Here is a 26,964-nt window from a genome sequence, read left to right as displayed (position 1 = left end):
AGTCTTAAGCTGTGCCAAGGGAAATATAGGTTGGATATTAGGAAATGTTTTTTACAGAAAGGGTGATAAAGTATTGGAATGGTCTGCCCAGGGAGGTGGTGGAGTCACCATTCCTGCAAGTGTTTAAAAACAGACTGGATGTGGCACCCAGTGCCATGGCTTAATTGAGGTTAGGGCTGGGTTGGACTCAGTCTTGGAGGTCTCTTCAAAGTGGTTCTGTGATTCTGTGTGTGGGGTTTTTTCCAAATAATCCCATGAACTAGCATAGAAATTTCTCCATGAGTCTACATTATTTTTACTTGGCAAAAAAATACTTCCTCTCAAATGCTTCTGAAAAAACACCAGCACCTGTATTGAACTTAATTTTCCATTTCTGGGCAACCACTTGGAAAATACCTCAGATTTTCAGATTTCATTCTCAATAGGGAAATGCAACAAAGCATCTTTCATGACTCCCAGAAAAATATATCTAAGGAGAAAAAAGTCTATGCTCAGTAACTCATGCTCACTTTCCTAAAGGAGACACATCTTTTCATTTAGTCATAGCCAGAACCATCCTGACAACAATCCCTGATGGTTTATTTGCACATACTCCATCTACATCAACAGTAGGAGATTATCTGTCTTTCAGACCTTCTTATGCCTCAGACAATTTTAGATGGCCAACACCACCCCAAGTCAGTTCTTCTGCAAACACACAGAAGCAGAAATGCCCTATAAAAAAAAGCACAAACACACAACAACTGCCTTGCATGGCAGTTTTTGGGTCAGCCCGGAGCTATGCATTGGCACAAGACTCTTGCTGGTTTTTTATGTAGCATTTACTCTGCCAAGATCTTGATCGGCTCCTGGAGTTTATAATCTAGGCTTCTAAAAAGTACTATTGCTCAATATTTCTCACTGCCTTGATTTTTCTATGACATGAGCCTTTTTTTTCTGCATTCAAACACCCCAAGTAGTTTTTAGTCACATTTGTGAGTACTGATTTTGTAAGAAATAGAAAGATCAACCTTCCTCTCAGTGTTCTTTAGTTCAGTTTTAAATGAGGAATCACTTAACTTCATCTTGGAATTTGGTAAATGAACTCAGACAATTCAGGAAAAGTAAATCTGGTACTGGCCCACATTTCTGATTTCTTGAGACATCCCAGCAGCTCATATATGCATATATATATATACTGGTCAATATGCATTACAGAGCAATACATGAAGCACAGACATTTACTTGAATAATCTTGCCTAAACACTTGTCTATTGCCTTACAAACTGACTACTGCCTAATGTCAACTTTCTTCAAGAAAATATGGTTCTAAATAAAATACACAGCTTGGTTAAAACCTCCTTTTGACAGTTGCTAAAAAAATGTCAGTATCTTACAGCTTGTAAACCCTAAAATAATTTTATTGAACAATTTGTGTCAAAATTTTAAGTTCCTTCCCACAACTTCATCTTTGAAGTGGTGAGGGTTTTTTTCCACCTAGACAAAGAAAATAGAACTTCATCAGAATATCAGTGCTAAGAATTCTTTTCTCCTTTTGAGTTTTGGTGGTGCAAGACAACATCAAAGACTGTTCTCACTGTACAGTGAGAACGTACAAAAATATGCTCTGAATAAGATGTAAGAGGAAGCCAACGAAACCAAATTGAATATTTTTTCTTTAGAGGAGAAAAATTAAGGAAGAGACTCTCATATTCAGGTTCTAGGGAATTGCAGGAATTTCAGTAGAGCCCTAGTTCTCCTCTGATGAGTAGGGGGTACTTATCTGCTACACAGAAAAATCTGAAGATGCATTTCAACAAGCACAGGAATAATAGGACCAGTCTTCTAGCAAAATCAAGAGACAAAACAAAACTCCAGAAACAAGTCTGAAATGCATAAATGGAAAAGGCCCAAGAAGCACGGCAGGAGTGGGGACGTACACCAGACTGCAGGGCAGAGTGGTGAGAAAGGCAAAGCATGTGGGCAGCAAAGAAGATAAGCCAATGATGAAGAGTAAATAGTAAGTAACCACAGAAAATTAGTTTAAACAGTAAGTGATGAAAGCCTAAGTAGGAATGATCAGACAGATTGCATTCTTTGGATGCAGGCAAGGGTGAGCACAGGGCAGCACCAAGAGGCAAGCATGGAAAAAGGAAACCAGCAGTTCTGCTGCCCAGAGCCTGTGGTCAGAGCACTCTGCTACTTGCTATGGTTATGGCTTTGCTAACCTGAACTCTGAAAGTGGCACCTTTTTCTAGTATTCAGCAGACTGTTCAAGACACAGGTGCATTAGCCACTTCCACAAGAGCAACAGATGTAAGGAATTACCTAAAAGCCCCACAATTTGAATAGAAATATTTTCATGCACTCCCATTTAACTCTGTATCCAGCATCAGTATGGTTAATCTAATTAATAATACACATAAAAGTAAGATTTTAAATCAGTTTGGTCGCAATTCCTACAAATTTCAAATTCATGCCACCCAGTTGTGGGTGTCAAATCTTCATTTAAAAAAAAAAAAAAACAAAGAAAATGTAAATGCCAATTACTTTGTAAAAGTTCAAAAATTAAAGTACATTTTGTGCTCAAGTTCCTAGTATTCAAGTTCTCTCACTAAGTTTTGGCTAGATGCTTATTAGATATAGGAAAATTACTCTCTTTCCTATGGTCTGAAAAGAGGTTAATTCATATTCCAATTTGTTTAATTTTATACGGAAATGTCTGTAGAAAGAGAGACAGTACTGAGAATTTTATATCAGCTGTCTGGTCTAGAATCCACTTCTTCCATGACAAAACAATACGATAAAATGTGTTAGTAATATTAATATAAATTAAAAGATTTATCCTAATTTAAAGCAACTTTGTATTAATTTGACCAGGAAAAACCTGTTTCTTTTCTAATATGGTGTGATCATGCTTTTAACAAACATTTTTTTGCCACAAAATGTGCAACTGAGAAAAAATATCTCATATCCAGCCTCCAAATTAGCATAAACAAAAATGTAGACCTCACCACTTTGAAAAGGTTATGATGACATTTCTAATCAGGTGGTTCAAGAACTTTCATTAACTTCACTGAGTTAATTAAACTTCAAGATTCCTAATGAAGCTTGTTTACCAACATCCAGATTGTTTCTCAAAGATCATAGACTCTGTCCAACCACTACTTAAGGTACTCTGTTGGTCTCAACTTTCCTTTTACTTAGCTGAAAAACTCTAAGGGAGGTCCTCCCCAAATCAAAACACTAAAACTCAGCCTCAGAATAAATGCAGAACTACATCACTCAACAATATTCAGTAGAGCAAATAAGCTCTAGGAGAGGCTGCCATATATACAAGTGCTTAAATCTCAATAGATGTTTATGTATATATATGTATTTATAGCAGTTTTCAAACAAGCTGGTGGTAACCAAAACATACAATAAAATCATAAGAAGTTACAACAGTCAAGTAAATATTCTGAAAAATGTGCTCAGCTGTTCTTGGCTAGCCACTTGTTTCAAACTATTCAAGCTATTAATTTATTATTTATTATCTAAGTGAAGAAAGTATTTAGAAGAAAACTTAAAGGTAAAATAGATATTAATAAATTAGGTCTTACTTCTTGTTCTGCTGCTTTTGAAGGCATGAATACATGGCATGGGATCATTCCACTGCATGGCAACTACAACATTTTATCAGGACTCTGATAGTGACAATATTTACAGAAGTCAGCTGTTTGAACAGGGCTGCCACAAGCTTAGCATTATGTCCCTTCCTCATGCCATGTTTTATTCTCCAAGGCTTCTGTCACCTCCCAGTTAGCTCCCCAAGCCCAGACACAAGTCCCAAGGTATATTCAGGTACAGAAGTCAGAGGGGACACAGCTGGGGCTATGCCTCATACCACTCAGGAAGATCATTCTATTTCTGTCTAGCACTAGGGGAGGAAAGAAAAAGCTACGTTACGCCCTACTGAGTCACTATGCAATCAACAGCATCTCTTTAAACTGTGCTCTGAGTTTTGGACAACAGTGAAGGCTGAATGGGAATTAGTGTAAAACTCCCCAACCCACTGGTGACCTACATTCAATTTTTTGCTCTACTCTCCTTCAAGGACACAGGCAGCAAACCCTCCCTCAAGTAATCTACGTGTTTTGGTTAAAAAATGGATTACATAGTACACTGAATTATGCAGCTCCTATCAATTAGCCACTGCAAAAAACACGCATTATGTGCTTCCACAATGTCACTGATGGAGTTTTCCTCAAATTAGTTATACTTTGAAAACACTTTAAACCTTCAGCAACTTAAAGTTGACTCGGGGAATAAATTTTACATATGTGAACTAGCACTCAGTTGTCTTTTCCAAAGTAATTCTGTGAAGTGTTCCTTACACGTTCCCAGAACAAAATGGGATCCAGTTGAAGATGTAAATGCAACCCACTCAAACTTACATACAACTCTAATTTGGCAATTTTATCATATTAATGTTAAAATTTGTCTATGAAAATATGCTTAGAATAGTACATTCCAAAAATTCAAACATCCTTTTGCCAGCCCCTTCAGCATCGTGCTGCATTACACAGTATAACTATTACCTAAGGCTCTTCACAGGCTGGTCTAGAGACCCATGGTGTCATATCACAGTTTTAAACTTTAACTGAGGTCTAAGCTTAAGGTCTTATTTACTTGTAGAGGTTAGCAGTAGTTAAAGTGTACCACTTAATTTCACTTTTACTATTAGTTTTATTTGTCAGTGCTGTTATTTCTTCTGTAATATTACTTTCTACTTAGCAACTGTCATTATTTACAACTGTTTCTAAACACATTGCCAAGTTTATTAGCTAATAGATTCATCATGAAATTTGCACTGAATGATTTAGTTGTTGAATGGTTGGTTTGGAAATTAAATCCTCAGTGTTCAACTACCAATGTCTCATCTTCAAAATTTCATGAAGAAAGCCATGAAAGTGCAAACAACCTGTTTAATAGAACTTTTCCAAATAAATCTCATTTAATGCATCAAAGTTTCATAAACAACATTTAAGGCCCAAAACCTGTGTTCCCACATTTCTGCTATAACATATTTTGACAAGAAGAAAAAGTCCCCAAATGTTTCAGTGTTTACACAGAATGATGCATTAATATTCCTAGGAAGATAGTCTTTGTGATCAAATCAAATACAATGTAAGCTTTTCAGATTTATAGATAAATACATTGCAGTACATTCTTCTGACATATTTTTCCATTACCCACCTATTCAAGTATCCATGTTTTTCAAAGGCACATGCAGCTGACATATATTCATAACACAATTATTGTGTAAGAATTAAGAACCAGAGAACACAATTCTTGATTAGCAAACACTTTTCTAGCCCTGTCACCACCTCTAATACAGTTTGCAAACACTTCTCATTAATTCATACCCATTTCCTTTCTATTAAATACTCAAATGGTGTTTCCTGCTGCAAACCATTCACTGCAGCTTTCACTTTCTACTGAAGTTGGACAGAAAAAGCAGCGAATTAATTTACAAGCAATCTAACCAGCGGAGCATGTTTCAGGTTAAACAACCCCTGAGCTTCCGATACTTACAAAGAAACAAGCAGCAGCTACTGGACTTTTCACTCAAGTACACTCCTGCTTTCCATAGACCTCCCAGGCATACAGAGCTCAAGGGGGAACTCTGCAGACTGAGAAGAGAAATCAGGGCCTGCCTGGCTTTCCCCCAGCATAGGAACACCTCCCAGGTGTGGCCCAGGATGTCAGTAGCAGCTTCTCTTGGAGAATGCTCCACATCCATAACTCTTCAGAGGAAATCACAACACTGCCTAGGTGATGGTTTAAACCACATTGCCCAATTTGTGCCTCTGGGGCAGAGTTCAAGAGCAGCCCAATCACTCTGGCGGAGGTTTAGCACAGACACCCTTCAGTCATGTTTTAAATTCATGATATAGAGGAGATGAGGGAAGAAAGGGAGAGGGGAGGGTTAGGAGGCATCTTTCAGTACTTCAGATCATTCCAATGGAAAAAAAAAAGGGAGGTAAAATAAAACTTAGCAATTATACTTGGTATATCTAACTTTTTCATACTAGAATGGAGCAATGACAAAAATAAAATTTATTCTTTTATAACAATGCATTATAATATATCGAGCCAATTAAACACCTGTTGTCATCATTAACACATACAACAAAAGACATTTGGCAAGAAACATGAGGACTGATAAATATTTCAAGCTGTTCGGTTCTCAACACCATTTTTACTTGTTTGTGCTTCTTTGTCTCCTCATCTTTGATTTTTATCAAGATACAGTCAGCTAAGAGTGAAAGTGAACTGCAGGAAGCAAAAAGAAAAACAGGTAAGAGTGCAAAACTGTATTCTAGGTAATTTATAGTGCTGCTTGGATCAACCTCTTGCTCAGACAGAAGGACAGGCACAGAGGAACCACACTGAACATTAGGAAAGAATAGTTTACCAGCACCATAATTAAGCTAAGCTTGATGTAATCAAAGCCCTTCAAGAATAAACAAGTAAGAAACTGAATACATTTTCTTTAGGCCCTGCACAACATCATTTCCCATTTTAAATGAGGTGTCCACTTTACTACTTTTAAATAAGCATCCTACTGTAGCTTAAACATGACCTTCTTATTTCAAGACAGACAAAAACACATTTCCTACCCTTCTTTGGCAGTGAACAATTTCACTGTCACAGAAAAAAAACATACACACAAACCTCTTCAAAGCTGAGATGAACTTCATCTGCAAATCACTCATTTATTACCTTCTGGTTTTATCTGTAGTTTATACTATTGTTATTTAGACCAGTATTTGTAAATTTATGAAGTCTGGGTTTAAATGTCAGTTTTACCATCACCTTCTGGTTACTGAAATGCTTGTATTATAAGCATTGCAAGGAATTATTCAGGTTTAAAAACATTAGTGTGAACAAATGTGTGAGAAGATATGTCTTAGAACCTGTTAAAGCTACTCATTCTTCAACTCTCCTCTTCCTCAAAAACTTCTCTCACCTCAAAAGAAAATGTACACTACCAGAATTCAGTGTTATGAGTTTGGCATCCCCAGGACAGGTCAATCCAACACAGATAACATTCGGTAAAGATCATCTTAGGAACAAAGAAACGAGCACAGAAACTCAGCTTTATTCTCTCATATTAACTGTTTCTTGTTAACCTTGGCTTTCTAACTAATAACATTTCCTGAAAAGCTGAACACATTACAGAAGAACAGAAATATCCCAAGCACTCCCTTGGATGAGAATTTTTCATTAATGATCAGTTATAACACTTCATTATGCGGTCAAACCCAAACATTATCATTATTCTTCTCATCAGTTGAAAGCAAACATCACAACTTGAAAAGTTAGGACAAACCTAAAAGAAACTAATAAAAATCCATTTTGAAAGACCAGTGAGGTGATAGTCCACTAGTATTCTAGAACAGAAACATGCAAGACTATAATCCTGAAATACTGAGGCGTAAATACATATGCTGATGCAGAAGCTATAAGCTCTTGCTAAGGCTTTTAGATTTATTAAAGTTATATGCCTAGAAATTTGTGTATGAATCCTTGGCAATGACCACTACAACAAAGTGCAGCAGTTAAGGACATTAAATTTATCTAGCATTGCTAATGGTTTCCCTGGTGTTGGGGATTAGGTGTCCTTTTTGATCCTTCTCACCTATAGAATTTTTTAGCCATTAGTTGCAGGGAAACCTGACTGCTGGGTGCTTGAGAAGACAGAGCTTGGCTGGGCCTAGGGGAGGAAGGGGGGCAGGGGCAATTGGGGGCTGGCTGGTTTCTTGGCCTTATCATCAGGACACACTCAGAGCTGTTGTTGCTTGAAGAAAGGAATTCACTATAACCCAGATAGAGCTGCTGCTTCTTTTTCTTCGTTGGTGGCCTCGCACCCCCTGTCCTGCCGGGACGTGTGGCAGTGCCAGGCACCACCGTGGAGCTGCTGATCCACCTCAGCCACCAGCCCAGGATCTCTGCTCATCCCTGCTGTTTCCAGCTGAGTGTTCCTCAGAGCCCTGCAGGAGCACCGGGACTGACTGCCCGAGGGGTTTGTGAAACAAAACCTCTCCTCCATCCCTTCCCGTCTCGGCCGAGAAAGCTGTCACGGGGTCCCTGGTTCTGTTTTGTTGTTAATGCTGTAGTTATTGTTGTTTGTTTGCCTCGTTATACATACTAGTAAAGAACTGTTGTTCCTATCCCCAGATCTCTTATCTGACTTCAAAATTAAAATAATTCAGAGGGAGGACGTTTACATTTTTCATTCCAAATGAGGCTCCTGCCCCCCACCCTTAGCAGACACTTGTCTTCCATACACAGAGACCTGGTCGCACCGTGGCAAGCCATTTCTGCAAGGTTTCAGAGATGTTTCAGAAGGTGGTTCATGGGCTGTACCATTACTCACCCCACTTCTTCAAACACCTCAACACTTTGCCCAAGACTATGATTTATGTTCTTTTGGGCTGTAAGTGATTTTTTTTTACCATTAAAAGGATGCTTTTAGGGAGTTTTTGCTTTTATTTTGTTACTTTTATTAAGTGCTTGACTTTCATGTAATTCTACACAAATAGCAGTCATAACTAACAAACAAGGTCCCTACATGCCAAGCATTTCAGCAGTTTTGCAACAGGCTATTATTTTCTTGATCATTTTGTGCAAAACACCTCCACAGAGAAGAAAGCTGAAACCTTTCAATTTCTTCTGTTTCTTCATTCCTCCACACCAGAAATGCATCTTGAAGAAGTTCAAGTGTCATTCATCCCAAACCAGTCCATCTCACTGAAATGCTACGCCTGAAAGCAATTTTACAGCTAGTTTCTTGAGCAAACCACCAAGCTTTTTTTTTTGTTTGTTTATTTTACAACTAAAGGAGATCAGAAAATGAAAATACAGAGCTCTGCTTTTAATGATAGGCTTGTTTTTATCAGCTCAATCTCTTTCTTCATTTTAATATTTTTACAGAAATGTACTATAATGTTTTGGCATGTTCCCAAATGTTCTGCAGTTTTAATATAACTTTATGAGTGAAGAGTGATCATATTTTGCTCTATTATCCCACTGATTAAATTCAGCAAGCAAAATGTGAAACAACTGTAGATAATCTCAACTGTTTCAGTTTTATTGAAGATTTTTTTTAGATACTTTTCCTCCTCTGTTTTCCTGGAAGGGTATATAATTTCTTAAAGTAACATTTGCTTTTTGTTGTGTTGATTTCAGTGTGCGTATCTCATGCACATCTGTCCAATCTTCCTGGAATCTGCATCATTTCCCAGATTTCCTTTGCAGTAAGAAAGTGACTACAAATGATCACCAACTACATGAGCTGAATGCCACTCAGTATTTTCACAGCAGTTGCTTGGTTTTATATAAACCGGCCTTTTAAGTGTCAGCAGAGTGAGCTACACTACACATTATATGCTTTTAAACAATTATGTACTTAATTCATTGGTGGCACTTGATATTTGATCTTTGTTTGTCTTTTTAAAATCACAACTGAATATTGTACGTTATTCCTAGATATGTAATGCAGGATCCCTACAAGGATGGTTGCTACATTCATATTAGGTCAGTTCTATCATAAAAACACTCCATGCTCAGCTACACATTCTTTAGGAAATTTAAAAGCGGAGCACGCAGAAGGTGTTTTGCTGACACTTTCCAGACACCATTTCCTGCCCACAGGACCCCAAACACAGCTCTGAGGCCACGGAGCATCTGTTGACATGGACATCAAAACTAACCCTCAGATTACCACTTTTACAATGCATTAGTTACAAAGTTCCTTCAGAGAACTGAGATAGCAAGGATTTGTTGTGGCGCACCAAGCAACAAAGGCTGCTGTTGAGGGAGTGCACAGGGCTCGGAGCTGAAAGAACAAGTACCAACAGCATTTGCTTATTCTGGCACACAGGTAGAAAGGAAGAACCTAACGACCCTGCGGTAGTGAAAAATGACTCTCCAGCATGGAATTCATAATGAAAACACTGTCGGCACCTCCAGTGTGTGGGAGAGCACTTCATGCTCTGTCAGGAACTTAATGCAGCAACAATGAAATTTACTGATAGAAAGGTGAATATGAGCGGGAATGGGTGAATACCTTATAACTCCAAGAAAATCAAGCTATATTCCTGTGTCATGTAGGCCCTCATTTTTCAAGCACAGTCATAAATAAGGACCTGTGCTGTTATATTTGAAACAGAAGTCCCATCTTGTAACAGCTAATAACAATAGCCATACAGAATGTACACATTAAACACACATGAGGTTACCTGATTACCCTTCTTAACCTGTTCTTTAGTTATTTACATGTTGCTACTTCAGCTTCACTTCTAATTCCTATCCACTCCACATACACCCTTTTTTTTCCTCTAATCACTGAGAGATCAAAGTCCCTGCAAAGTGGAGCACAAAGTTCAAGCCAAATTTTCATACATTATGTCAAAGCATTTGGAAACAGCTCATTTACCTCCAACTATTAAGTGCAAGTTTCACCATTACAACAACATTTTGTAACCAGTATTTCACAAGGCTGTTAAAAGTCTTATCTTCTACAATGCCCTGGGTTTGTCTGCCATGTTCTTTACAGAGTTGAAAACTATCAGAATATTTTAAAAAATACAATTGCAGGTCTCTCACCTTACTTTGCCCCTTCAACCTTACTTCCCTGAAGGCATATTGCTCATTTACTGCTGATACATTTCTCTTGTTCCCTACACTAGCATGTCCAAACAGTCGCTGACGTTGGTCATACTTAACAAAACATCCCATCTTAAGATGACAAATTAGATAGTAATTTCTTTATAAATTAAATGTAAACATTTAAAAGTAACAGGTAAGGTTTACAGAGCCACCTCAGCAACACTTAATTTATATCTCACTAATTAGTACTTGCCAGCTTCTGACATCTGAAGACAGCTTCTTTTATACTCAACTGCATAAAAGGCTGTAGATAATGCACACACTCATCATGTCACCTCTTTGAGTAAAAGTTTGGAAGACAGAGATTTTTAATCATATTCCCCTTTTTGTTTCCACCTGTAATCACTTTAAGATCATTCATATTTTGTGCACATTTAGAGAGAGCAGTTCAAAGAATTCTTTTCAAAATGCCAGGGTGACTTGGTTGCAGTAGCAGGAAAAATCTGCAGCACTATTTTTTTGGCCTTTTGCATACGTACAACTTCTGTTCAAGGAAGCTGGAGATATATAGCTGTATTGCAGTTATTATTCACAGGAAAATATAATGCAGAGGAAAGCTGAAAAGCAAAGAACAACTTGAAAAACACTTTCCTATTCTCACCAATGTTACTAAAAATCAGAATTTCCAAAGTACATTATCAGATATGCAATTGAAATCTCATGCCACTTTGAGATCTTATCTGACAAGTGCACAAACAACACTCTTAAAGGCACACAAAATAACTTAGCATACATTTTCTTTACTTGCAATGTTACTAATTTTAATACAGTTGCCATTTTTCATTCCATTTCCATAGATGGCTTGAAGTTCACAGCCCCTTTCAGAAGCTCACTACATGCTCCTTTGCCCAGGCTATAAAACAAACAGCTCAGCCCTTCTGAACACTGCTTATGCCAAGCTCCACTTGTGCGTGGCAAGCTTCCACACGAACATCCAATGAGAACAGCTGAGCAGCAGAGCCATCAGGCACCTCAAAGCTGTCCAACACAACCACTGCAAGGGCTGCACAGCCCTGTTTAACTCAGCATCTCCACCTCTGCACAAGCAGCTGCTCCCATGCACAGAGCTCATCTCATGAGAATCCCACACAGCCATGCCTCTCAAATTTGTCACTGCATTTTCACCTCATAGCTATCCAAGAAAGGTGACCTAGACTTGGATGCACTAAAACTGGAAAACCAGTGCCAGGAATAATTAGTCTATTTATGCTACATGGCAGCCACAAACAGTAATAAAATCCATGTCTCTACATTCAAATTGACTTTGGGAAGAGAAATTAAATACTAAGTATCATGGATGGAATACAGTGGTTTTTTTAACCAATTATTTTACTTACATAAAATCATATTCTGAAATAAATTCTATTAAAATTACATATCAAGGGTACCAGAAAGATTTCTAGGTTAAATCCACCATTAATTCAGAAATTGTCTTTGCTGGGTATTCAATGATGCAGCAAGAGTAATTTGCGCTGTAAAATCTTTCTTTAAAATTAGACTGTATTAAAAACAGGATGTCTTTAAATGGCACAAAATGAGAACCTTTCAGCAAGTAATTACAACATCCAATATGAAAAAAAATTCCTTCGTCATAGGCATCAAAGATTTGAATCAAACATTGAAATAGCTGACTTAAATACCTTTAATAGGATGATGCTAGTGCACACAAAAAAATAAAGCCCAACTATTTTAAATTCCACTGCTACTTATGCAATCAAAACAAAAACAAATCTCATCTTTAATGAGCCAAAACTGTACAAAGGACCATACCTTAACAAAAGCTTTGTCTTAAATATGATTTATGAGGACAAGATGTTCAGCAAAACTGAAGAACAGGTGGAAGAATTACCAGGTTATCTAATGTAACACTCGAAGAACTTAAAATCAGACAAAAGACTGAGAAAAATAATTAGATATTTTGGTAAATGATAATCACTGAGCCATTTCAAACAGTCATACTCCAGCCCTGATTTATTCTTGCACTCTTACATCATCTTTACCCCTATGACTACTTATAAAAAGAACAGTGCATAACAATCATATAGTAAAATTATGATCTCTTTAAAAAAGCAGTAATGCTTAAGATATACTAAATTTGAATAAGTAACTATTTTTAGTGCTACTTCAGGTAATTTTTAGACATTTTCCTGTGAAATTAGTGTAATGATACTATGACTCAAAAGCAGAAACTGAAGTTGAATTAAACACATGTTGGCAATGACAGATCAAACAGATATGTAGGAGGCTGAACAACAGACTGGAAAAAGCTTTACACATAGAATAAGTACACTTCCAGAATATACTGTAAATATACTGTGTAAATTAAAATAGTCGCATTAACTTATCATAGCTGTGTCTGAGCTTTACAGCAGATTAGGAAAACAACTAACTGCCATGAAATAATTTATTATTATAAATATAATAATCATATATTTATAATTATAAAATTATACATTTATTTATTAAATTATCTGGGTGAATTTCAAGCACCTGAGACTAAAGAAACATGTTCTGTGCCACATGGGCTCACAATGTACAGGCCCAGGCTTTCTGAATCCGCATGACTTATGCCCAAGTGATTTCACCAGACAGCACTCACCCACAGTTTGGTATCTTCTTCTATTTCATTTCCCTTTAACTCAGCATCTTTCAAATCATTTATCTTGGCTTTTCACATGCTCAGAACTTTCCTGTCAAGTATTTTTCTCTGCTCATTACTAGCCCCTCCAATACAGACCTAGTTTTTCTGCTTTCTTGATTCTTTCCCACTATTTTTTCATAATGAATGCTCATCCATTAGTCACAACTTCTATATCAGCTACCAGAAAAGACTTCTATGTGCAAGCAGCAGAACACAGGTGTTACTTGGGATATAATCAAGAGCATCCTTACCTTTCCAAAATCTCTCACATCAAATAAATCAAATGCTTCAAAAAGTTCACTTTTCTTCATTCCAAATATTTCACAACATGCCGAAAGAAAAGTCCTTATATTCTTCAAGCAGAGAAACTACGGGAAAGAAAACAGAAATGGTAGGTGTCAAATTTGTAAATTACCAATGTATGTGCTCACTTGGGCCACAAACACTCCATATAATTCACCAATGCAATTATTTGTAAATCAGTACTTCTACTATGCTGTGATCCTCCACTGGTCCTAATTCAGCCATAAACATTCTCTTCAGACTCAAAAGAGTTAACCAAATTCTAAGTAGACACTTTGTGAACTATTTTTCTCTTTTTATATAAACAAAAAGATGTGACAATATGCTACAAGATACATAATAGTCTGAAGACACACTTACTTTTCAGCTCCCTACAAACAGCACAGAACAAAACAAGTTACCTTTAAAAACTTGTATTAATACGTGAAAGTTATTGTTCATGTATAAATCAACCATTTCATCTGTTAAATTCTAGTTTGAATGTATAATGAATGCATGTGCACTGTTTTCTTACACTAAAGACTTTATGAATATATATTCTCAATCTGGCATACAGAAGCAGATGAAGCTTGCAGCAAAGTCATTTAATTTTACCTGGCAGAGATTTAAAGATATTCAGACTACCTTGATTTCTGTACTGAATCAAAGACTATTTTCCTTTATCCACATGCATCAATGATCATCTGAGTCTGAAAAAGAATAAAGCCTCTGACCCAATGATCTCCTTAAAAGGCTTTTCATGCATTTTCCTGTGGATGATTTTGTTTGCCAGACCTTACCAGCCAAAAGGCAGTAACTGTCCAGAGAGAATTGGTAACTCCAGAGGGATAGCTAAAAAGGGCAATATGCATTCTCAGTAACAATTAGCTCTGTGAAGCACTAGCACCTTGTGAGGACACCAGCTCCATAAAGTTGCTCTTGTTGTCTTATGAGCCACAGTTGAAAAGCAAATACAATATTTATAAGTAGCAGCATTTCAAAGGACCCCGCACCATGCTTTGAATATGCATTTTAAAAGTACTGACACAGCAACTCAATATTACAACAAAGTTCTGCATGTTTTAGTGGATTCATGAGGATCACTCATATTAGTATGGATTATAGAATTGCTATATGTTACAACTTCCTGTTTTGATCAAAGCAGTATTTTTGCTATTGAGTGTCACCACTGTACCAATTCAACAGGCAGCTCTACTTCACATCTTATAGAACTACCCAGTGAGACACAGGAAAAGCAGAGCACCTGACAGAGACCAGATTTACAGCAAGGACACAAATACGAGAGCACTGATTCAATGAGAGATACTACAAGAGCAGACAATTCCAAAAGATGGTTGTGGACATCAGGGCAGCCAAGAAACTCATCACAAATCATAACAAACCATCCCTGTGCAACCCAAAACTCCCAGAAAAGCACCTGTGACTGACCAAGGCCTCATCAACAGTAAGAACCACCCAGTCCAGTACTTGGTGGACCTGCAGCCTCCACCATTTTCCCCCTTTCCAAAGAGCCTCTGCAGCACACGCCTCCCAGCTCACAGGGGGAACCATCGCTGGGCGACGCCCTGAGCTGCTCAAGGACAACACTGCATTTATGCCAGGCTGCTTTTATGCCAAGTGGAATTTTAAGAATTAATCTAGCTTGCCTAGTCAATGTGGCAAGCTTATCTGGTTTTGCAAAGATTATAATTTTGAAGTCTAAGTTGCAAGGTTAGAAGGTCAACAGATGTTCAACATATGTGCTTCTTCCTCCATCACGTTGGCTGAAGGAATCAGAAAATGAGCTGGTCTTTAAAATCAGCTTTAAAAACAAGATGGCACATACAAAGTTATTGTTTTCTGCTGCATTTTTCTACAGATTTTTTATTATTTTTCTTAAAAGCTACAGATGGCCGCTAGGTTTGTCCAATGCATAATACTGATTCAGCTTGAGTACCCATCTATTTACATATGTCAAAATTCTCAAAACTACTAACAGATGTGATTCTCACTGGAAAATTCAGCTGCCTTTTTGAAACCTAGGTTTTGAGCTTACATTAGTTAGAGCTGAAGTCTCCCAGTGCAAAGAAAGCTTACAGCTGCCTTAAATTGTTTACTTCTAAAGGGAGCAAGAAGTTAAGGCAGAGACAGGAGCTGTCATGGGCCTAAAATCTGACCTAGATTTCCTAAAGAGCATTTTAGTGAGTTGCATTTAGCTTCTTAATATAGATAAAAGAACCATTTAATGGATCAGCAGTTTTTCCACAAACAAGATGTCCTCTCTCTTCTGCAAAATCTCTTCAACTATTCTTAACAGGTATCTCCTACAATAGAAGATAAAGATGGAAGCATTTTTCCAACAAGATTTATTAGTTATTTCAAATTTCTTTAAATTTGGAGACAATCTTCTGATATCATCCTTTTATTTAAATTATCATTACTATGAATTATATCTGAGCATATTAGAAAGCATACAAGAAATTACAAGCCCTCTTGTTTTTAAGGAAATGTTAGAACACCTACACTCTAAGTAGTAAATTAAATTATTTGGAATATTTTATCAGTAAGACCAAAGAAGAATTTAACCCCCCATCTTCCTCTGCCCTTCTTTTTTTGTTTTTAAATACTAATTCATTAACATGTATCATTATGTTAAACAGGTTTGACCTAATTACAATCTAATACTCAATAACCTTATAACACATAACATGTCTTGTAGGCTCTAGAAACTACATGGTAAGCATCTGTCAAATCCACCTGCACTTGAGATAGAAGCACATCATCACTGAGTGTGTGCCAGGCAGTGCCTTCAGCAGAATAGCTATCCTGACATTACAGTCTAAGCCCCTGCAAGTTCAAAGACAGCTTAGTGAGTTTGAGTTGGCCCTATAACGATTCATTATCCATCAGTTTTCTCTGATAAAATGAAAATTAAATTCTTATTACTGACTATTAAGCTAACCACAGCAGCTACAAGGATAAAGCTGCGAAACTACTAAAACCAAAAGCATGTTCATATTTAAATGAATTAATTCAGCAGTACAATATATGAAAAAAAAAGTCTTTAAAAAAACTTGTTATATGCTACTAATGTTTCAGAAAAGTTATTTGATTATATTACCCAGAAAACTTTCAGAATTATCTCCAAAACTTTATGTTGCAATCTTCTAAGTAAACAGTTTTCCTCATTGAAAACAAAGACTTTTATCACTGTGGTTACTGCATGAAGACGTACAAATTAGTAAGAGAAGCCTCCAAATTAAAGAACAGCATACTGCTAAAAATAGGAAGTTCTATAAAAGACAACCTTCCTCGCTGGCAGTAAGAAAAAGGCACCATCAGTCTGCAGTCTCTCATTAGTAAGTACATTCCTCAGGATATTTGGAAACCTACTGCATTATTGTGTTTCTTTTTCAAAAGAAAACATTATAGTTCGGCACACCGCAAGGAAGATCATTAGAGCAGTTGGGTACCCAGTTTTCAGAGATGCACGGAGAGCTAAACCTCACTCAGTCTCCTCCACAGGAAACATTGTCTTTCAGTACAAGATCTGGTTTCTCTTCATTAAAAAAAAATTTAAAAAATAAAGTAACAACTAAAAACATTCCCTTAGAGTAGTTAATGATGCGGTTTTTCGCCTCTTTTTAAACTACATGGCTCTATTAGGAGACAGCAGTCCAGAATTCTCAGTACACAGATCAGTAAAATACTGCACTAGGGTAGTGTAAGCCATGAGTACAAAAAAGTTAACACTAGTGAGAAACAACTTCTCTCTTGCTATCTGCAGACATGCCATGAGAAGAGACTATATGCAGCACCAGAGACAGATGGACAGAAATCACAACCCATCCCCATTCTGTGATTCTGTGACTCGGGCTCAGGAGCCTGAAAATATTTTTCAATACTAACAGCTATAGATTATGAAGACATCTCTAAAGCATCCAAATGTTTCATTACTACAAATCCATAATGCAGTCATTGTCAGGGCTGCTGAAATGGTATAACTCGTGTGATAAACCACTGTGGTTTTATGGAATAGATAAAGAATAGGCCACGGATCTAGTGGCCTCTGATCCGTTCCACACTGAATTTAACTTTGCAAGAGGCACTAACCCAACATTTATTGAAATGACAAGCAAGTTTGAAAAATAAATTATGTCTACCACCTTAAAAAAAAGCAGGTATTGTTTATATAACTGGGATTGTATTTGTCTGAACTTTAAACACAAAGCAGGCAAATCAAATTATACCAGGTTCTGCAGAAATAGTATGCTGGATTCTTGCACAGTATTTGCCACTACACACAAAAACATTTATTTGAGAAATTTTCCACACAGAACATGGTTATGTGTGCTGACAGAAATGCATAGAAATACTTTACAAAGGGTACTGAATAGAAATGACTAATTAGATACTAAAAGCACAGGCAGGGCTGAAGCTGCCCACAGGGAAGAAGGATTTCTCTAACCAGACCTTTAATGAAGTGAAAGATGAAATGCGAAAGAAAAAAAAAAAGGGGGGGGGGGTGGGCAGGAGAACATATAACCTCTATTCTCACAATCTAAGAGGTATTTCTCGAAAAATATATTTTGGCACTGAAGTACTTCAATGGAACAAAGGTCTGTTTGATATAGACCATAATATTCCATATCTACACGTATCCTTTGTACTAAAAGCACTTCTACAGGCATTCAGAAACCAACACAAAGACCTCTGAAGATCAAATTGTGCCACAAGACATTTAATGAAATTCCAACATAGCAACACCAGTCAGGCAAGTGAAAACTGAAAGGCCAAGAAATGACAAGTATTCAGGAAAGACAGAGTTCTAATTCACTTTTTTTACTATTTTAATTACCAATAGTGGGAAGGGGGAAAAAAGCTATTTGTATTTGTTTCAACTTCCACCTCCTTTTTATTATGATGATTGAGTCACAAGCACAGCTATTTAGTCACAAGCCTGGGAAGCTGGCAGTTCCCTTGTGTTTGGATCAGACATCCACACTGCATTAAGACAAATTAGGAACATTCTGAAGCCCGAGTTATCCAAGGCAGTCTAAATAGATGCTAGGCTATAACGGGTATTAAAACCAGACTGGATCACTGTCACTCAGTGCCAGGGAAGGTGGTTTTTCCCCCACTGTGATTCTCTTTTACTGGCATGGAATACCCATCCCTTCATCACTGCACTTCACTGGTATGTTGAGTTCCCAGCACCACACAGACTTCAGGAGGCTCCCAATAACTGCATAAGGACTGTGGCCAGTTGCTCCTAGCCACCATCATGTAGAAGCTATGATAAAAGAGTAAAAAATATAGAAAAGGAACTCTACTTAGCCCATTGCCCACTAAATCCACTTTATCTCCTGTGGAAGAAATAAGGCATGTCAATCACAGAAAGTCCTGTAGTCTTACCCTCCTGTTCATCCTCTAAATGGCAGCACTTTATAAACTACACAGCTGCAGTTATTTTCCTCTGTCTTGTCTTCAAAAAGTCTTATATGGAAAACCAAAAAGTAATGGCATTTTACATTACAGCAAACATGTTATAGCAAAATAGCCAAAGAAAGGCCAGACTTTCAAAACAAATATATAAAAGAAGCAATGAGAAGAGAAAATTTGGATTCAATTCACACATCTCAGAAGGTATGATTGCTTCGTTTTTTAATTTGTGAAATACTGATGTTACATGCAAGGAAGCATATTCAGATTTGTGATTATGTGAGAGTTTTCTATTGGCTATTTGTGTTCTTAGAAAAGCAAAGCTTTATAAGAATAGAAGTCAGAAGAACAGAAGAGCAGACCTTAACACTTAAATGCTCTTTCTACACCCTCAGTGTTTACTACAAAACATGAGCTCCTGACCTTTCCTATCTGTTCCTGAAATGATGAGAACAGATTAGCTGAGAATCTCTCATTTTTATTTCCACTCTGTTCCTGAGAATATATGCAAAAAGGAAAATGCTGCACTTATACCTGTTAAGCAAGAGGAGAAATGTGAAAATTTCCACAATGGATTTAACTGGAAGAATTGCTTTTGTACATTCTGTCACCAAGATTGATATGTGCAAGTTGTTTCAGTGAAAGAAAGCACCAAAATAGAACTTCTCAAAATTTCCTTCAAGAATTTGATTAATGCCCTGAGGGCTGCAGATTCATGTCTTCTCACTTGTTTCAGTATTTGCTGCAATGACTGTGCTGATACAAACAGCATAATCTTCATAAAAATGCAGTTCAAATCCTGCTGAGTCCATATTTGAGATCCCAGAACTGGCTACTGTGAGCAAACAGCATCATCACCTCTAGTCACCAAGTCAAGATCCTGTCACCATTGCAAAGGTGCACAGCAGCAAGACCAAAATTGTGCCTTGAACATACACACATAAAAGAGAAACAGTAACTAAAGATCCAAGGGTTTCATCACCTCCTGCACCGTGTGCATGCACAGGAAACTTCAGGCACCTTACAATTCTTTCAGCCACAACCAAGAAAGGGAGAAAATCGGGTACTTAGAGTTACATGTGCTCATATATCAAGAGCTCTTTTCCATAAGCCAGTGCAGACAGTTTCCCAACACATGCCATCTTTGACAGAACAATCCCAAAAGGAGGGTTACCAAAATATGGGCACATTATACTTCTACTAGATGTCACGATTATATTTTTTTTTCTATCTGTATGTTAATTAACACCAGATTACTAGATAATCAGACAAAGCCTCGCTGTGGTACTGACAGAATTGTACAGTCAGGGTTAACAATTCAACACAGAAATCATTGCTGGCTCTACACAGATTTCAGCAGCCAAAGTATATTAGATTAGTTCTGCTCTGCCAAAAGGAGTAATTATCACTGTAGGCAGTAAAAAATAGTGTTAGGATTTGCAAGTGAATGAGGTATGGACCCACTGATGAAGTCTTAATTCAACATCTATTAATGTCTTTTCTTAAGCCAGCAAGAGAGAAAAGAGCAATATCAAACTCAGTAATAGCATTTGTAACATTTTTCTTGTTCATATGTGTGCAGCTTTTCTTGGGAAAAAAATCTTTCAAGCCAGAGTCTTACTAAATGAAGGCAAAAGGTCCATAAGGAATCTGAAGACCTAGTCAACACAAGAGAATGAGTGCTCCTATTTTCAATAAGCAAATGGAGGCTACTAGGCAAGTAAGCATCATTCTTTTTCTTACTCTTAGATAAAATCTATTAACTTGCAAATTACATTTAAAAAAGAAACTAACACACACAGGAACACATCATTCCCATCAAAGGAATTAAGTTTTATGTTCTGCATTTGACCTCTTGTTCTGCAAACCACCTCAATAATTCAGAGGATCAATATTTCTAAATCTCTAAGCAGAGGCAAACCAGGCAAATGTTAAATACCTCCCCAACTTTGCTCTCAAAAAGCCACAAAGCAGGTACACTAATAAATATGGAAGAGACACCACACTGAGCTCTTTGTAGAGTTGCTTAAGGTTCTGATACAATTACATAACTGAAAAATTTTACTAAGAAATGTGCTATGCAAAGAACAACAGACACTCCGTAATTCATAGGATTAAGGAGCAGCTAGGGAGATCTGTAGTGTTATTACCTTCCCAGACGTGGGCATTCTTTGAAGGCCTGCACAGCACAAAATGCTGTATGAACTATAAAACGTATTAAATTCCTCTGAACCACTGCTAACACTGTATGAATATTAATAACAAGTTCTTTATTTGCTCAGTTAATGTAGTAATTAAATATTCATAGAAAAGCTCTTAAAATTCCTAACTGACTACTATTCAATTGTGCCTATTGCATTTTGGCTTGAGTATGAAGTTTTGTTTATGTACGTTTGCTCTTCTCTGTGCTTCAAAGAAAGAAAATGGAAATTGAAACTTGAAAAAAAGCTGAGGAAGCACAAAGGATGCTCCACTTCTATTAATACTGATATGGAGTGAATAGAGGGCAGGGAAAGAAGTTCAGGAATTGTTATGCATTACTGACTCTCTCCTTGGCATTATAGCATTAGTGGAGCAAGTGAGGGCAAAGAAACATTGAAATTCTCTGTGTCCCTGAAGTCAAGTGCTCCCACAAGCCATGAAACTGGCAATACATGGGAATACTTAGACCATTAAGCCTCAACTACAGGAATTCCTTGGGTCCTGGCAAGAGGACAGGGCAGGAAAAACTCAGGAGAGCACCCTGTTGCAAAGGGCAATTTTTAGAGTAGCCCTTGGTTCCCCACTAGCGAGACTTAACTAAACCTATTTTGCAATATCTTGCCAAAAAACAGCAACTGGAACAGAGTATTAAGCATGTAAAGCACAAAGAGATCAGCTAGGGAATTCCTGTGCTTACTTACCTTTTCAAATAAGTAGGGCTATCTTATATCCCAAGGCTGCACCTCTGAAATATCTTTTGAGAAAGATCTGAGTGTTTTACAAGCAAATGCAAAAAGAATGAAGGCAAAGGGAACACGGAAAATAGTCCTAAGAACAACATGAACAGGAGGAAGACAGCAACAAGGAAATGAAAAGAGGATGCCAGGAAAAAGGACAGGAAAGGGGCAGACACACACTAAAACAGAAGTTTAAAAAAGAAAATCAAAATAGACTAAAAGAGAGATCCAGCAGCAAAGAGCACTGAAACAACAAAATACCTGACTCATTAATGATTACATTGAGTGAGACATGAAATAAAAGCCAAACACAAGAAAATAATGTGTTGACATTCTGGTGTTAAAATGCTCTAGGCAAAACTGTTTATGAAACTGGCATTTAAAGTAAGACAGTAGACACTGTGCCATAAGGTGTATTTACAATTGTGACATGGAAAACTGCTTCTGTAAACAGCAAAACTGTTAAGGACACTAATTTCCTACTTGGATGTATGGTTATTGGTCCCAACACACATTTTTTAATCATTCACATTTCAACTTGGTTGATTAAATATTAGCACTTGTCAGACACCTCAAAGCGTATACCTACCTAAAGGATTTTAGCTTATTGCAGGGCAGGGGGGAACCCTAAAGCCTCCAGCTTAAGTGATACATTTAAACAGCAAAAGGAATGGAAAGCCTCAAACTAATTATTTCTCAACGCTTTTACACTCAGAGGAAACAAAAATTATATTCTCATTGAAACCATGAAAAACCTTACAGTATGAAACACAAATCTTCACATCTGTGCAAAAGAGAACACCCAACACATCTGTTCCATATTGTTAGCCTGGCACACTAAAAAGCTGCTTCCATTGTATCTTGGTATCTTTTATTCATGACTGCGCTTGGTTTCTACCAAGTCTCTAATGTTAGCGCAATAACGTGAGAAAACCTCTTACTTTCCCTATACCCGTACAAGGGAAATTAATTTTGGGGTGAGCCCTATAGGAGCCCTATGAAGGTGTAACAAAAATCTGCCACATAGGCTAAAGGCAGAGAATTCACTGGGGATCCACACCTGACTTCAGCTCCATTAGAGAAACACAATCTCTTTCACTTATTTCCATTCCACACCTGAAAAGTAAGCATGACTGAATTCACCATCTGAACTGGATCTCCTTTGTGAATAACTTGTAACTGTAGTGCCCTGAACACAAGCCCTACAAGCCAGACCTGGACCTTGACTTTGTAATCCCTTTACAAACACCTACAGTGTGGGTTCAAGAGCATTTTTAAGTCAGCATATTCTAACCTGTTCTTTTCTAAGCATTTAAAAAATTCTCAAAAGCTGTCAGCACTGAATCCTGCATGGAAATTCAACACAACTGGGGAGGGGAGGGGGCTGCTGATGACCTACACAGGGTTGTCAGTTCCTATTAAAGGTGAACCTAGCCAAATAATGCCTATGCTTCTCCATTTCTTACCAGCAGATACAGATCCTATACTAGGTCTTTGATTTCCATGAGGAAGGAACAATATTCTTATTAACAGTCATTAGTGATCCATTAAATACTTTAAATGTTTTTTTGAATTGCATATGTGTATTCTTTTCTAAACTCTTAAGGTCATGGAATAAATTCCTAGCAAGACCTTAAGGATGCAAGTACAGCTCTCTACAAATTGCCCAATATGAATCTGACTGTCCTCTAGTTACCTATTTTAAAAATCCACATTCTATTTTTGCTGGTGTGTCACTTCAGGTTTGCAGTTTATTAGACCATGCTCTCCGTGGCAAGGACAGGGGTTTCCAATATATTCAGAAAATACTTCTCAAGGATTGCAAGTCAAGTAAGTAGAACAGATAAGTCCAGAAGCCCAAACCACAAACCAGTGGGGATAGTCATGAATGGAAAATAAACTCCAAAAGTAAATTTGCAGGACTGGAGGCAAAATCTCAGTGGTTGTATAGTGTACTGACTACATTTTTACACCTTGTGATGTTCCCTGGAGCTTCAACATAATGAGCTGCCACCAAATGCCATCCTTCCTACATTGAGTGCCATACAGTTGGCATCTCAAAAGTGCTACCTAGCACTTCCATTGGACAGCCCCTCTGTTTCCACACTGGAAAGGATAGCAAATAATTTTCTCTTTTCTCAGGCCTCTCAGTCTCTCTCCATGTTGCCTCTTGCCAAAAGCTGACAAATGCTTCATTTTCTATTGCTTGTTCAATACAATCGAAAACCTCTACTGCCTTTGTCTGAACTTTTGTCATTTTATTACAACCTTTTTAAAACAGAAGCCCACAACCACAGATTACTGGAGTACTGAGGCTTATGCAGCAGACTGCAATGGCATAATGAGCCATAATGCATAAGAGCATAATGAATGTTTGGAGCACAAAACAAGCTTCAGCACATGCATTTTGCAAAATTCCCTGAGTACTACAACCTCCACTGCTACCTTTGGGAACAGACTACTGTTCTGAAGAATCTAGTCCAGATGTCAATGATGAAATACTAAATCTCATAATTTGATTTTATGTGGTTCCATCCACAGCTGCAATTCCTGTGATAAATAGGACTCAAAAACATTATGAGTTCCAAAAATCCTGCGGGAAAAGACAGTTAAAATACAAATCTAAAAATGTAGAAACTAACATCTTTCTACCTACAACTGTTTTCCACCAGGTCACTCTGAAATCCAGCCAGTACTGTATTTAATTTTTCAGTGACATGTAACCCTCTTAATTTAGGGATTCAAGTGAAGTATCTGTATAACACAAGAATAGGTAAGTTTTAGAACCTTGATTTACACCACCAACTTAAAATCAGATGAATCTTTGTGAAGTTGCACTAGGCTTCTTTCCTTAAGAAGGCTGACAAACAGTGAAAGAAAGGTTAAGCTGACATAAAGCATTCCAGTTGTACACCATCATAGATGCTTGCTGTTTAAAAGGCTGCATTCACTCACTTCAAGCTGCTTGCCAAAATGAAATTAAACACATCATTGAAGGCAACCCAAACTTGTGTGGGAGATGTGTCAAAATTGCATAAATACCTACTTCCACTAGAATGAATCAACAGCTGTGATCATCTCAGCAGAGGCAAGTAAGTGGATGCTCATAGAAATTCATCTGTCACCCCTATATGTGTCCCATTTCATGAGGCAGCTAAATCATACTGGTATCTTGTCTCACAATAACAGTTGAGATACACCAAGAAATGGTTCAAATCATCATTTCAAAGGATGTCAATTTGGCATCTCACAGACTAAAACAATTATGAGCACTGTCTTATAAGAATGAAGATTTATGAAAATATGAAAAAAAAATTTAAAATCCTAGAGCACAAGTGAGAATTTGTTAATAGCCAGAAATAATTAAATTGTGAATAAACCACACACTTTGAAACCTGAGCAGCAGAGTATAATTTAGTATCATCTGGACGCTTAGTCTGCTGAGCAATTTGATGCAGTATAATTGGGGTATTAAATGGAATATGTGAGCACCAGTGAGAAGTCTGCATTACTGAGCCATACTATGTGCTGAGTCTTAAGATACTAATATCATATTTTTCTACAATCCAATTAAGAAAACTGTTCTTAAATAACCGTAACATAGATGGTTGTTTCAAATGGCTCATTATAAACAACATGAAGGCATGTTCCATAAAGGACCCAACATAATTGTGAAAAGATCTATTGCTCAGTCTTCAGCAGGTAAAGTCCATGGGAGACCATAAAAGTTGACACAGGAAAGCTGCCTTTTCAACAAGAGAGCAGCATGAAGCCCAAGGTGCAGAGCAAGCTTAGTGTCTCCACTGAGCCTCAAGCCTCAGATCCCACAATGACTAAACCCTTCAGCAGTGCAAAAGGCCCCAGCCATACTGGCAGAAGCTCTACTATTACTGTGTCTTGGCAGTTCCTGCAATATAGATGCAAAAATCGTGGGGTGCTGATGGAGCCCAGGAGTTCAGAGCATAGAACTGATGTCACTCACATGAAAGCCCCACTTCAGTAACCACCCAGTGCACTCTGCCACCAACACCTTGCCAAGTACAAGTGTCTTGCCACTTGGAAACAAGATGTTTCCACTCTTGGTAGGCAATCGCTGTGGGTAAAGAACTACAGAACATTGCACCAAAATAATAATTTTAATTATTAAAGAACAATGTGCTTTGAATTTTGGCACATTATTCCAAGTGTCATCTAGATGATGAACTGTGTTGAGGATCATTTTAAAGTGAACTCATCTCAGTCTTTATGCTACTGACTCAGCTAAATTACTTCAGAGCAACACTGCACACATACTGGTGACCTCACAAAAACCGAATTTCCTGAAGCATTTTAAAAGTACCTGTAAAAGGTATTCCTCATTCCTGAAAGAAGGGCTGTATAAATTATTACTGTTAGTTTCATGGTTGTATTTTCATATCTCTTAAATTTACAAGACACATACACAACAGGGCCAGAAAAGATAATCTACCAAGGCAACCTAAAAACCACTAACTTGGGAGGTCCTCATTCAGTGCTCTGCTGGTCTTCTGAACTTAGTGAAGAGAGCTGGATCCTGTTTTATTCATAAAATTAATCCTATTAAAATCTAAGATGGTCATGCATGTAGAACAAATTAATTAAATATTCAGTAATTTAGTAGCAGTGTATGATAGCACAATACCATTTAAAATGGTTGCATAAATACATCCCTGTCATCTTAAATGTAGTATCACCAACAACATTAGGTTTAAAAAGGCACACCAAAATCACAGTGTCGTTCCGATTGGGAACGGCTGGACGGAACGACACAGACTCTCGAGGAGTCAGAACAAGAGGATCCTTTAGTTTATTGCTTGCAGGCCTGCTTTATAGACAGATACGTGGAAAGTACAGAAAGGAAACTCCTATTGGTTAGTAAACTGCTACATTACCATCATTGGTCAGTGGGGTACACCACCCCCCTGACTTTCTCCTGCAAGGAAA

General features: G+C 37.5%; 1 protein-coding gene across 3 annotated transcripts in view; it reads right to left on the bottom strand.

Annotated features, from left to right (window-relative positions):
• The window catches only part of VAV3 (vav guanine nucleotide exchange factor 3), a 192,217-nt gene that overhangs the window by 111,398 nt on the left and 53,855 nt on the right, over nt 1–26,964 (bottom strand). For all 3 annotated transcript variants that reach the window (XM_015636685.2, XM_015636684.3, XM_033516314.1), the window contains one exon: nt 13,591–13,707. In XM_015636685.2, the coding sequence (XP_015492171.1) occupies nt 13,591–13,707 (117 nt within the window). The remainder of the gene's footprint in view (nt 1–13,590; nt 13,708–26,964) is intronic.

This window comes from Parus major, chromosome 8, assembly GCF_001522545.3.
Source record: "Parus major isolate Abel chromosome 8, Parus_major1.1, whole genome shotgun sequence".
In the NCBI taxonomy this organism is placed as follows: Eukaryota; Metazoa; Chordata; class Aves; order Passeriformes; family Paridae; genus Parus; species Parus major.
Note: the sequence above shows the minus strand (reverse complement) of the source record. Positions and strands in the feature narration are given on the sequence as shown.